The following is a 12,849-nucleotide window of genomic DNA, read 5'->3' as shown; positions in this document are numbered from 1 at the left end:
ATCTTCTCCAAGCTAGCTCAATCACTGGTGGTAAGTGTTGTGGTATGTTGTAGCCAGACAATAATGAGCCAAACCATGTCTTCCAACCATTTAATTTAGCTGAAAAAAATATTCATTACAACACCTAGACACAATTTTATTTTACCAGGTAAGTTGACTCAACACATTCTCATGTACAGCAACGACCTGGGGAATAGTTACAGGGGAGAGGAAGGGGGATTAATGAGCAAATTGGAAAACAAGGAGTCCACAAAGGGTTATGCATTTCAACACAAAAAAGCAGTGGCAGGTCCGACAGGCCCTAAAACAAAGATGATGGAAGATGACATATCTGAACATAATGTCATAAAGCTGAAATACCACAGAAAAAAAACAGTACAAGCAATCTTTCCCCTCTGCCTGTGAGTTAATGACAGCCATTAAAAAAAATCCATTACTACTATAAATGTTATCGGGTCACTGAGGGCCGCTGCTACGCTGTGTATCTGCAGCCGCTGGCCTGGCCCTGCATCCTATAACACGAAGGGTGGGACAACCAGAGGCCTGTGGCTTTAAAATTACTACCGTGGATCGACTGGGAGGAAGGTAGTCTCTAGACAGATGGGTTGCTTGCGGCAATGTACCGATACTCCAGTTTAACACGTCTGTAGAAGTTTGTGTCAGTTGGGACAGGGAGGACGAGTCACAGGTAACGTCATTGCTGCATCCGCTTCATGACACAGTCAAATGAAGAGCGGAGGGCTGGCGATACCCTCTAGGAGGAAAGGGTTAGTGGGGTAGAGGTCTAAGGTGATGGGGGTAGGAGGCAAGGTGGGTTGAAGTAGTGGGAGAGGTGGCGGGTGTAAGACCGCCAAGGGTCTCCTCTCTCACCTCCAGAGGGCCAGTATGAAAACATTAGATTTGTTTATGGATGTGCTCGCTTTGTCCTTCACACGGCCTCCAAGGCTGATAAAGTGAGAGTTACATGATCCACCTTGGGCAGAAATAGGAAATGTGTCTGTGCACACCAGCTGTTGCTTAGGTCGCTTAGGCTGTAAGAGGCCCTCTGCCTTCCCTGGCACAGCCAAATAAAGAGCCAACGAATACATTTTACATTTAAGTCATTTAGCAGACGCTCTTATCCAGAGCGACTTACAAATTGGAAAGTTCATACATATTCATCCTGGTCCCCCCGTGGGGAATGAACCCACAACCCTGGCGTTGCAAGCGCCATGCTCTACCAACTGAGCCACACGGGACCACGGGAATAAAGTGTGTGTGTGTGTGCACTAGCCTTTCAGAGCCTATATTCCAGTTTCCTTCACCTTTCGAGGTAGCTAGAGGACATGGTGGGGGTGGATTTCATATAGCATCAGGTCTAATGGGACGAGGGCGTTCGCTCACTGAAAGAACATTTTGTCAGCACTGTATAGCGGCAGTTATTGTAGAGTCAACATTTGTCAGCGGTGAGGGCTCGGCGTAAACCTGTCTGATGTCTAAGGCGTTTTACTTTGACACATTCCCCCCAATGACTGACAGGCAGCCTCCGAGACATCCCTCTGCCTCACAAATGACAGCTTAGATTCTATATTCATCACCCAGCCGTCTCCGAAGAGGAAACATGTACACCACCGCGTGAGAGAAGGCAGAGCTGCTATTCCATTTGCCGTCGGTCTGTTGAGAGTTGAGTTGAGCGGCTCCCTAAGCAGAAACCTGCAAGGGGGACGTCAGAGAGGAAAACATGAGTGCAACCCTGCTGTCTGTTACACAGTAATGCAATATCACCAGACTCAATAGGAAGACATACTGACTCATGTAGCTCTACTAGGAGGAAACAAACAAGTAACGTGTGATGACAATTGAACAATGTGTTACAGTATAATGGATCTTTAAACCTGATTCATAAAGACAAAGCTATAGGCTCCATCTGAGTTGTTGTACCTTTATAAGGCCATTATGGATTTCAGGAAATCAGAGGAGCTGCCAGCCTGGACAACACCTGTAGAGAAAATGAATAATTCAGAGAATACAGTACTAACTTCTCTCAGAGCACTGCCATTCACAACCAGACAAATCTGTAGGCTTAAGTGGTTTGATTTACTAGTGAAATACAGATGTTACTAAATATTTGCCTAATTGATTAAAAGTTAACAATATTACCAGAGGTGGAATTTTTCTAAATAATTTTTCACTGGAGGACAAAATCCAAACGACTGAAATCATATCTGAAGGAATGCGTAGTCTGAGGCTGCAGCAGTGCAGCCCGGCTCCAGTTGTCACCAAAATAGTCTCTAATATAATATACATCACTGCTCTTTAATTACAGCTGTGTGTTTAATCAAAAAGCATAAAACTCCTCCCAAGCAGGTGGCATGTGTCTGATGAGAGGATTGATGTGTTAGATCGTGGTGAGGCCTGGGCCTTAGCCCTGGGAAACCACCCCATCGCTTTGATTACATTTAAGGAATCCTGTCTTTAATACACCACATTACTGCTCTGCTGACATACAAATCTTCCCCAACATGGACCCATCTATGGCCTGATCAATTTTTATACTGCTGAGCAGTCCCCTTTCTCCTCATTTTTTCCCACCTCAAAATTCACATTATATAGGATTTTCTTATGGAAAAATGGCAATAAAAATCTGTTACTGCCCAGAAGATGTGCGAGTGTCGGTGGGTTGCCCATGACTAAATGCTTCTGAGAAAATAAAATGTATTTCTGTAGTAAGCAGATCTGTTTACATGTTATTTATTTTTATGCTTCTAAGAAAATATATTGTGAAGTGCAACATAGATTTAGATCATAACAAATGTCTCTGTACATGTCGGAGGGAGAATTTACGAATCCTTTGCACAACTCCTTTAATTGAATTTTCCAAATCTCTCACCACACACAAATAATCAATACCTTCTGCTGAGGGAAACTTGCCTCAGAATTATTATGGCCTTCGCTTTACAATTCTGTAGTCATCAGCACATACAGGCAGGAGTCCTCCCTACTGGGGTATTTGTAATGCCTGGACAACTCTGTGGATTTATGTCTGCCTGAACCCTGATTGCTCACAAAAAGTGACTTCTCCAGAATGCTTACCGAAACTTTTGCTAAACTTAAATAATGGCCGTAAGCGCTGCTCAACACCATAGCAGGCACGTTGAAGAAAGAAGAGAAAGGGAGCGGGTTCAGAGGTTTGGACGTCAAAGTTCAAATATTAATGTCGATTGACCCCACTGTCTTGGCAGTGTGTGGCCTGGCGCTGTACTGAGCGATGCTGTTTGAGGCGTTGCTTGGCCCCTGAGACAGCATCAGTCTCAAAGCTCAGATCTAAGAGCTGGTGTTACCGCAACACGGCGCAGGTAACAATGAGGTGAGTTTAGTCACATGCACAGGGTCGCAGATGTAAATGCAGGGTACAGTGAAATTATTAAGCTCCGAGCAGTGCAGGTCAAAAAGAAGTGAATGAAACAATAATACAAATACAGTACCAGTCAAAAGTTTAGTAATCTACTCATTCAAGGGTTTTTATTTTTACATTGTAGAAAAATTTGTGAAGATATCAAAACTATGAAATAACACATATGGAATCATGTAGTAACCAAAAAAAAAGTGTTAAACAAATCAAAATACATTTTATATTCTTCAAAGTAGCTACCCTTTGCACACTCTTGGCATTCTCTCAACCAGCTTCATGAGGTAGTCACCTGGAATGCATTTCAATTAACACGTGCGCCTTGTTAAAAGTTAATTTGTGTAATTTCTTTACTCCTTAATGCGTTTGAGCCAATCAGTTGTGTTGTGACAAGGTAGGGGTGGTATTAAGAATATAGCCCTATTTGGTAAATGACCAAGTCCATATTATGGCAAGAACAGCTCAAATAAGCAAAGAGAACGACTGTCCATCATTACTTTAAGACATGAACATTTCAATAACTTTTTGCAGTCGCAAAAACCATCAAGAGCTTTGATGAAACTTGCTCTCATGAGGACCGCCACAGGAAAGGAAGACCCAGAGTTACCTTTGCTGCAGGAGGACACGTTCATTCGAGTTACCAGCCTCAGAAATTGCAGCCCAAATAAATGCAAGTAACAGACAACTTCAACTGTTCAGAGGAGACTGCGTGAATCAGGCCTTCATGGTTGAATTGCTGCAAAGAAACTACTACTAAAGGACCCCAATAAGAAGAGACTTGCTTGGGCCAAGAAACACGAACAATGGACATTAGACCTGTGTAAATCTGTCCTTTGGTCTGATGAGTCCAAATTGGAGATTTTTTGTTCCAACCACTGTCTTTGTAATATACAGAGTAGATCGGATGATCTCAGCATGTGTGGTTCCCACCGTGAAGCATGGAGGAGTCGTGATGGTGCTTTGCTGGTGAGACTGTTGGTGATTTATTTAGAATTCAAGGCACACTTAACCAGCATGGCTACCACAGCATTGTGCAACGATATGCCATTCCATCTGGTTTGCGCTTAGTGGGACTATCATTTGTTTTTCAACAGGACAATGACCCAACACACATCCAGGCTGTATAAAGGCTAGTTGACCAAGAAGCAGAGTGATGGGGCGCTGCATCAGATGACCTGGCCTCCACTATCACCCGACATCAACCCAATTGAGATGGTTTTGGATTAGTTGAACGGCAGAGTGAAGGAAAAGCAGCCAACAAGTGCTCAGCATATGTGAGAACTCCTTCAAGACTGTTGGAAAAGCATTTCAGGTGAAGCTGGTTGAGAGAATGCCAAGAATGTGCAAAGCGGTCATCAAGGCAAAAGGGTGGCTATTTGAAGAATGTCAAATATATATTTTTTTAAATTGACTTGTTTAACACTTTTTGGTTACTACATGATTACATATGTGTAATTTCATAGTTTTGATGTCTTCACTATTATTCTACAATGTAGAAAATAAATAACACTGGGAGGGCCCTCGGGGACAGGCAGAATTTCTTCAGCCTCCTGAGGTTGAAGAGTCGCTGTTGTTCCTTCTTCACCATGGTGTCCATGTGGTTTGACCATTTCAGCTCTTCGAAGATGTGTACACGGAGGAACGTTATGATGTTTTTGACCGTCTCCGCGGCGGCCCCGTTGATGAGGATTGGGTCGTGTCCAGCCTGGTTCCTCCTGAAGTCCTCAACCAGCTCCTTTGTTTTGCTGATGTTGAGGTTTTGCTGATGTTGAGTCCGTCATAGTGTCTACCTCCTCTCTTTAGGTCGTCTCGTCGATGTTGGTAATCAGGCCGACTATGGTCATGTCGTCAGCGAACTTGATAATGGAGTTGGAACTGTGTGAGGCCAGGGAGCACAGTCGGCATTAGGACGCACCCTTGTGGGGCCCCCCGTGTTGAGTCATGCTCTAGTCACAAAGCAGAGGACGCCTAGGGCTTTCCCTTTTACCAGGCGCTCTCTGGAACACTGGAGTGTAGACACTGAAAACAGGAAGCTTAGCTCACACAACTCAGCAGGCGTTTTCTACTTTTCCAGCCACACAATATGACCCTTAGTTCTGTGAATTAGTTAACAGAGTGTCTTTGAACTGCATTGTTTTGACCCAAATTGAGCATTTTTCCCCTTAACTACAACTGTTTGTTTGTTTTACGACAGCCTATCAGCGTTTCCTGGAGAGTGCAGGCAGAATAATCCAATCACCAAATCAGATTTGTATGACATTGCATTCATTGTGGACTAACTGACTACACGAAAAGCTGACAGTTAATTATAAGAGAGAACTTATCAAATCTATAAATCAATCATTCTGGTGACCTCCTTGGGAAGGCCTGATATTAGGTTAGATTTACATTCTCATCTACTACCGTTGTAAAATACTATATTTTACCCATCACCCCATGAAACACATACCCAAACTTATACTAGCATCGAGGATGTAGGCTTACATAAGCAATCTGTCACGGCAGTTACCATATTCGACAGGACTGTTACACTTTAGATCAATTATAAAGCAATTGAGTACACTCTTAAATCTAGCCTAATGGTCAGAACTGCTAAATAAATAAAACAAACTATAAATGTAATGCAGGCTGAGAAGAACGCAGTCACCCTGACAAAGCAGTTACACCTTTCTATGCATTTAATACATGAATGCAGGGCCTGAATGTCACAGCCAGCGAGTCTAAAACGTTTTACACTGGGAAGCAGAACCATGCCTCCATGACACGATCACCATCATCGGTCTGGATTTCACGCTTCCTCCACAGCACAGATATGAGCCAGCGCTCCGCTCGCCATCTCTGCCTTTAATAAAAAGTTTGTTTACTTTAAAAATGTGTCTCAAGGCAACAGAGGAGCTATTATCTTCCCCTAGCTATCTAGTTTGACGATGCGAACTTAGTTGTTGTAAGGGGGTTTATGCACAACCGATAAATTTCATGCTCCACCATGTGATAGAAAATGTGACGTTCCTCTGGTGTGGGGCCACAAGGCAACACATATGTTACGCTTCTTCACTGTAACTAATTAAAACAATTTCCAACGACCTTATCAGAAAACAAGCCCGACTTCCCTGACAATCCCCCTATTCATTTTCCACAAATCACCATTATGTGATTGGATCACAAGTATAGCTTTGCTGGAGGCATGAAATAATCTAATTAATTCTCTGCCTGGGAAATTGTGTTTGTGTTGGGAAAACAAAATGTTGTTTTTCTCCAAAGATGATAGTTTTTCTATTGGAAAATGGAGACAGACAAACACATTGAATGAATACTGGATAAATGGTGATAAATAGGCCTAGTAGTAGATCAGATCAAAGCCTAGTAGCCCCAAGCCTGTCCATGTGACTGCATTCAAACCCATCACACCCATGTCAACCAGCTCATATAAACAAAACATGTTGTTTTCTTACTAGCCCTTCATTTAAAAGGGTAAATCTGCGATTGCTACATCCATATACCCATTGATTGAATATAACGTATGAATGACTCATGAGCTTAGTTCATACCCCATCAGAACTCAAAATACAAGCTTGTTTTACTCCTTTGTTTGTAAACAAAACATACCCAAAAACATGGGTAATACTATAATTTTGATTTCATGGATGGTCAGTCCTTGCATCAATTGCTGTGTAAATTTCAGAGTTGTTACATTTCTCTAGCCCCATCCCTCAGCTATTTACCAAAACACTGGCTGGGTGATTGCTTTGTAGTTGTTTGAACTGTAGATTGTCCCTTTAAGAAATACGAGAGAAAAGTCACCATCATAATAACATCTAATCTAATTACAACCCAATTCAATGTAGGAAATTTCTCATCTGAATGTATGGACAAGAAAACTCAACTATTAGTTTTATGGTGTTATAGGATTGGTCAAAAGGAAAGGAGCCGACGCACTGATACGCTTTTCATTTTAGATGCTGCTAATGTTTTGGCCCTATTGACCTTTCTCAGAGCACATGATCTCATCATAAAAAAGTTATTTAAAAGCTAAACTCAGCATAAAAAGAAACATCCTTTTTCAGGACCGTCTTTCAAAGATAACTTGTAAAAGTCCAGATAACTTCACAGATATTCATTGTAAAGGGTTTAAACACAGTTTCACATGCTTGTTCAATGAACCATAAACAATTGATGAACATGCACCTGTAGAACAGTCTAAGACACTAACAGCTTACAGACGGTAGGCAATTAAGGTCACAGTTATGAAAACTTAGGACACTAAAGAGGCCTTTCTACTGACTCTGAAAAACACCAAAAGAAAGATGCCCTGGGTCCCTGCTCATCTGCGTGAACGTGCCTTAGGCATGCTGCAAGGAGGCATGAGGACTGCAGATGTGGCCAGGGCAATAAATTGCAATGTCCGTACTGTGAGACACCTAAGACAGCGCTACAGGGAGACAGGACGATCAGCTGTCCGTCCTCGCAGTGGCAGACCATGTGTAACACCTGCACAGGATCAGTACATCACACCCGCAGGACAGGTACAGGATGGCAACAACAACTGCCCGAGTTACACCAGGAACACACAATCCCTCCATCAGTGCTCAGACTGTCTGCAATAGACAGAGAGGCTGGACTGAGGGCTTGTAGGCCTGTTGTAACGCAGGTCCTCACCAGACATCACCAACGTCGCCTATGGACACAAACTCACTGTCGCTGGACCAGACAGGACTGGCAAAGTGCTCTTCACTGACGAGTCGCGGTTTTGTCTCATCAGGGGTGATGGTCGGATTCGCATTCATCGTCAAAGGAATGAGCGTTACACCGAGGCCTGTACCCTGGAGCGGGATCTATTTGGAGGTGGAGAGTCCATCATGGTCTGGGGCGGTGTGTCACAGCATCATCGGACTGAGCTTGTTGTCATTGCAGGCAATCTCAACGCTGTGCGTTACAGGGAAGACATCCTCCTCCCCCATGTGGTACCCTTCCTGCAGGCTCATACTGAAATTACTCTCCAGCATGACAATGCCACCAGCCATACTGCTCGTTCTGTGCGTGATTTCCTGCAAGACAGGAATGTCAGTGTTCTTCCATGGCCATCGAAGAGCCCGGATCTCAATCCCATTGAGCACGTCTGGGACCAGTTGGATCGGAGGGCTAGGGCCATTCCCCCAGAAATGTCCGGGAACTTGCAGGTGCCTTGGTGAAAGAGTGGGGTAACATCTCACAGCAAGAACTGGCAAATCTGGTGCAGTCCATGAGGAGGAGATGCACTGCAGAACTTAATGCAGCTGGTGGCCACACCAGATACTGACTGTTACTTTTCAATTTGACCCCCTCTTTGTTCAGGGACACATTATTCCATTTCTGTAAGTCACATGTCTGTGGAACTTGTTCAGTTTATTTCTCACTTGTTGAATCGTATTGTTCATACAAATATTTACACACGTTAAGTTTGCTGATAATATACGGTTGACAGTGAGGACGTTTCTTTTTTTTCTGAGTTTACAAGTGTCTACCACACTTAGTAGAAAATAATCTGAGATATGATTGTGTCAATAAAGTATTGTTTATCCTAAACACTTTAAAATGTTAATCCATAATTAGAGTAGCAATTACCTTGCAAACGGCTCTGGCCAGCACCATTCACGCCGAGGCAGGACTCCGCTTTAGATGCTGAAAATATGTTCCAAATCTCATAACATTTTTGGACAACAAGCACACTGACAAATAGAAAGTAACAAAAAAAATATCTGACAAGCATTTATTTTCTCTAAGTAACCCCTGGCCCCAACTAACTATTCATTAGTAACTAACTAAATCTAGTTTACAAACCAAACTAACATTTGTCACATAAATTCTAGGAACTATTGCTTTTTCAGTGTATTACTTTACTTAGTTTCTCTATAGCAGGGGTTGGCAACAGGTGGCCAGCGGGCCAAAACCGGCCTGCGAGTGATTTTGGTTCGTCCCCCCCAAAAGTTTTTGTAAAAATAATCATAATAAATTGGTAGGGATTTCAATTTAAAAAAAAAAAAAAAAAAGACCGCAAAATCACCAGGAATTCAGCTCATTTTTTTTTTTAAATTTAGTACATCTGGGTGGGCATAGGCCCAACAAACTTGGGAGCTAGACACACCCACTGGGGAGCAAAGCGCTGCCAATCAGAATTAGTTTTCCCCCACAAAAGCGCTTTATTACAGAAATAAATACTCCTCAGTTTCATCAGCTGTTCGGGTTGCTGGTCTCAGACGATCCCACAGTGAAGAAGCCAAATGTAGCGGTTCCGGGCTGGCATGGTCTGCATTTGTGAGGCCAGTTGGACGTACCGATAAATTCTCTAAAACAACGTTGGAGGCGGCTTATGGTAGAGAAATTAACATTACATTCTGTGGAAACGGCTCTGGTATGCCAATTGCACGCTCCCTCAAAACTTGATACAACTGTGGCATTGTGTTGTGACAAAACTGCACATTTTAGAGTTGCCTTTTATTGTCCCCAGCACAAGGTGGACCTGTGTAATGATGATGCTATTTAATCAGCTTCTTGATATGCCACACCTGTCAGGTGGATGGATTATCTTGGCAAAGGAGAAATGCTCACTAACAGGGATGTAAACAAATTTGTGCACAAAATTTGAGAAGAATTAGCGCATTTGGAACATTTCTGGGATCTTTTATTTCAGCTCATGAAACCAACACTTTACACATTGAGTTTATATTTTTGTTCAGTATAATTATGTTCCGGCCCCCTGACCATCTGCTTCGACAAAAATCGTCTTGCTGCTTAATCTAGTTGCCTACACCTGCACAATAGCTTTTTGAATGGCCCTTGCCATCATACCATATACTGTATGGTTATACTAAGTGGTAAAAACCCCACTCACCAAGTTCTCTGTGCCTCCTCAGTTCAGTCTTCAGGTCAGCAGAGCCTCTAGAAAAGAAACTCTTCAGCTCACTGCTGCCCTCTGCAGCCTGATGCCAAAAACAATACATCACTTTTCTCAGATCAATATGAAAAGGGTGAGCAGCTCCTTAACATCAAATATAAACTGCCCCTACAGTGCATGCAATGACCTGAGAATGCCAGAGTAAAAATCAAGGTTAAGGCTATCATATACTGTAACTCAAACTGGAGCTATGATGGAAGCACTAGGTGTCCTTTTTCATCGATAGGGAAATTTGACAAAACATTTTTTACTCACCAGTATTTTCTTCAGCTCTTGCCTTGCCTTGATAAATGCGCCAACTGATGCTTCCAGTTTAGAGCTGATGGCATGTAGTCTGGTCCAAATTAATTAAGTGTCCAAATGAAGTGTTAAATACATTCAAATCATAGGTTAGAGATATATGATTATACTACTGCTATAGTTAAAACTCTCATAATATCCCATAATGACAGCATGTCTAGTCTATCAAATACGTCATAACCATACTTGAATGGTAACATTTAAATAGATCCCTCTTAAATGACTGCACTATAAAATTCAAAACTAATGCTTGTCTTGATGGATAGAACAGACTCAAAATGGGTATGCTTTGGGGAAGGAAATTGCCCTCGTCTTAAAGTACTCTTATCCAACTATTTTTAGTGCTATGTAAATCACTGATAATTCGGCCAATGATGAATCCACTTCGTTGCATGTCTCCTGTCATTAAATTATGATTTGTCATAATGACCATCAGCCAAGTGTGGCAATTGAAATATATCCCCCTTCTTAATAAAATGGAGACATCTTCAACAAACAGGACATTATTATTATATACTGAACAAAAATATAAACGCAACATGTAAAGTTTTGGTACCATGTTTCAGTAGCTGAAATAAAAGATCCCAGAAATTCTCCATACTACAAAAATATATAAATGCTGCTCTCTTACACGACAGCATGTTCCAGTTCCCGAATGTGTCACGCTGCATGAGACAAACGGTGGTCACACCAGATACTGACTGGTTTTCTGATCCACGTCCCTCCCTTTAAAAGGCATCTGTGACCTACAGATGCATATCTGTATTCCCAGTATTGTGAAGACATAGATTATGGCCTAATGACTTTATTTCAATTGACTGATTTCCTTATATGAACTGTAATTCAGTAAAATCTTTGAAATTGTTGCAGGTTGCGTTTATATTTTTGTTCAGTGTATATATAGCTAGCTTAGCAGTATTGCTGTTGTGTACATGGAGACATTGTGATATTTACAGTACTCACATTTCCACTTCCGTCTGTGGCACCTGTGGTTTATGGGAATTAGCAGTTTTCCCACTGGCTTTGGCTTTACCTGTTGAAGTACAAAATGTCGCAATGGTATGCAAATTCATTAACATTTTATGTTGAACAAGCTATAAATTTAAATACTGTACATTATTACCATTTATAAAGTAGGTGAATCGAGCCCTGAATGCTGATTGGCTGACAGCTGTGGTATATCAGAAAGTATACCACAGGTATGACAAAACATTTATTTTTACTGCTCTAATTATGTTGGTAACCAGTTTATTATAGCAGTAAGTGCCCTCATTGCATCATGCCTCAGAACAGCCCTTAGCCATGGTATATTGGCCATATACCACACCCACCATGCCTTATTGCTCCTGCATACTACCTCTTCTTTTACGTGTTACTCTTTTATTGTTGGTATTGCATAATGTACTGCATTGTTGAGGGAGCTAATAAGCATTTCACTGCACCTTTTATACTAGCTGTAAACTGTGTATGTGACAAATATTTTGTGTTTTGGTTGTTGATTTTATGAGGTTATTTCTTTGTCATGCCTTACTGTACCAGCTTGGGGAGTTGCACTTGGACTCGTCTGGCAGGTACCAGTCAATGGGGAGTAGTTCCTGTCTGGTACAGGTCTCTTGGCTGGTGTCTGCTTTGTGCATAGACACACAAATAATACATTTACCCATTACATTTTCTCCTGGTTATGCTTATTAGCACTAACGTTATGATACAAAACAAAACTCACACACCCCAAAATTGCCAGTTCAATTCAGCTAGCTACAGTAAGTTAATTAAGCTCAAATTCCCTCATGACAATCACTGATGTATTCTACTTTAACTCACGTTGTCATTGTCCTCCAAACGGAGTGTTCTTTTGACTCTGTGAAAGACAGTGAAGATAATTTAGAAATATGAAAGAAAGTGTGTATTAGAAACTATAGTACTGTTAGCTTAATTAGTACCCCCCCAGGCTGGCTTGTTTAGCTAACGTTAGCTACTGTAGCGAGCTCGCTAGTTTATCGAGAACAACTACTTCCAAATCAAACTTTCATTTGCACAGTTATTACATTGTATGATTAATTAATAATGTTGATAAATGTGTAGTTATCTAACACAAAGGAATAGATAGTAAGAAACTTACGGCATATTTTGTTGATAGTTGACAAACAACTTCTGAGAGGCCCAGTCCAATGGTAACAAATTTGGCGCGTACAGCGTTTGCAAGAGAATTTGAGTCCTCCGGAAACATGAG

General features: G+C 41.8%; 1 protein-coding gene across 3 annotated transcripts; it reads right to left on the bottom strand.

Moving 5' to 3' along the window:
• Positions 1–76: 76 nt before the first annotated feature.
• On the bottom strand, positions 77–12,807 carry si:dkey-148h10.5 (uncharacterized protein LOC107988039 homolog). 3 transcript variants are annotated; one of them, XM_039002871.1, is made up of 9 exons: positions 12,739–12,807; positions 12,441–12,477; positions 12,156–12,246; positions 11,583–11,652; positions 10,575–10,653; positions 10,257–10,344; positions 8,990–9,046; positions 1,921–1,978; positions 77–1,692 (listed from the first exon to the last, which is right to left on the bottom strand). In XM_039002871.1, exons 1-8 carry the CDS (start codon positions 12,741–12,743, stop codon positions 1,923–1,925), a joined length of 483 nt encoding a protein of 160 aa, XP_038858799.1. In that variant the 5' UTR covers positions 12,744–12,807; the 3' UTR covers positions 77–1,692; positions 1,921–1,922. The 3 variants fall into 3 exon arrangements, with proteins under 3 accessions (XP_038858799.1, XP_038858801.1, XP_038858800.1); XM_039002873.1 differs by having other exon boundaries at positions 10,575–10,638; XM_039002872.1 differs by having other exon boundaries at positions 12,156–12,243; positions 12,739–12,804.
• Between the last annotated feature and the right edge of the window lie 42 nt (positions 12,808–12,849).

Source organism: Salvelinus namaycush, chromosome 10 (assembly GCF_016432855.1).
Source record: "Salvelinus namaycush isolate Seneca chromosome 10, SaNama_1.0, whole genome shotgun sequence".
Classification (NCBI taxonomy): domain Eukaryota; kingdom Metazoa; phylum Chordata; class Actinopteri; order Salmoniformes; family Salmonidae; genus Salvelinus; species Salvelinus namaycush.
This window is presented reverse-complemented; position numbering and strand designations above follow the sequence as displayed.

Excerpts from the sequence above, each read along its gene's own strand:
- si:dkey-148h10.5 (XM_039002871.1), bottom strand. Across the intron at positions 10,345-10,574 it reads AAGAGCTGAAGAAAATACTG|GCTGCAGAGGGCAGCAGTGA; the intron begins GTGAGTAAAAAA and ends TTTTGGCATCAG. Across the intron at positions 9,047-10,256 it reads GAGGAGGCACAGAGAACTTG|CATCTAAAGCGGAGTCCTGC; the intron begins GTGAGTGGGGTT and ends ACATATTTTCAG.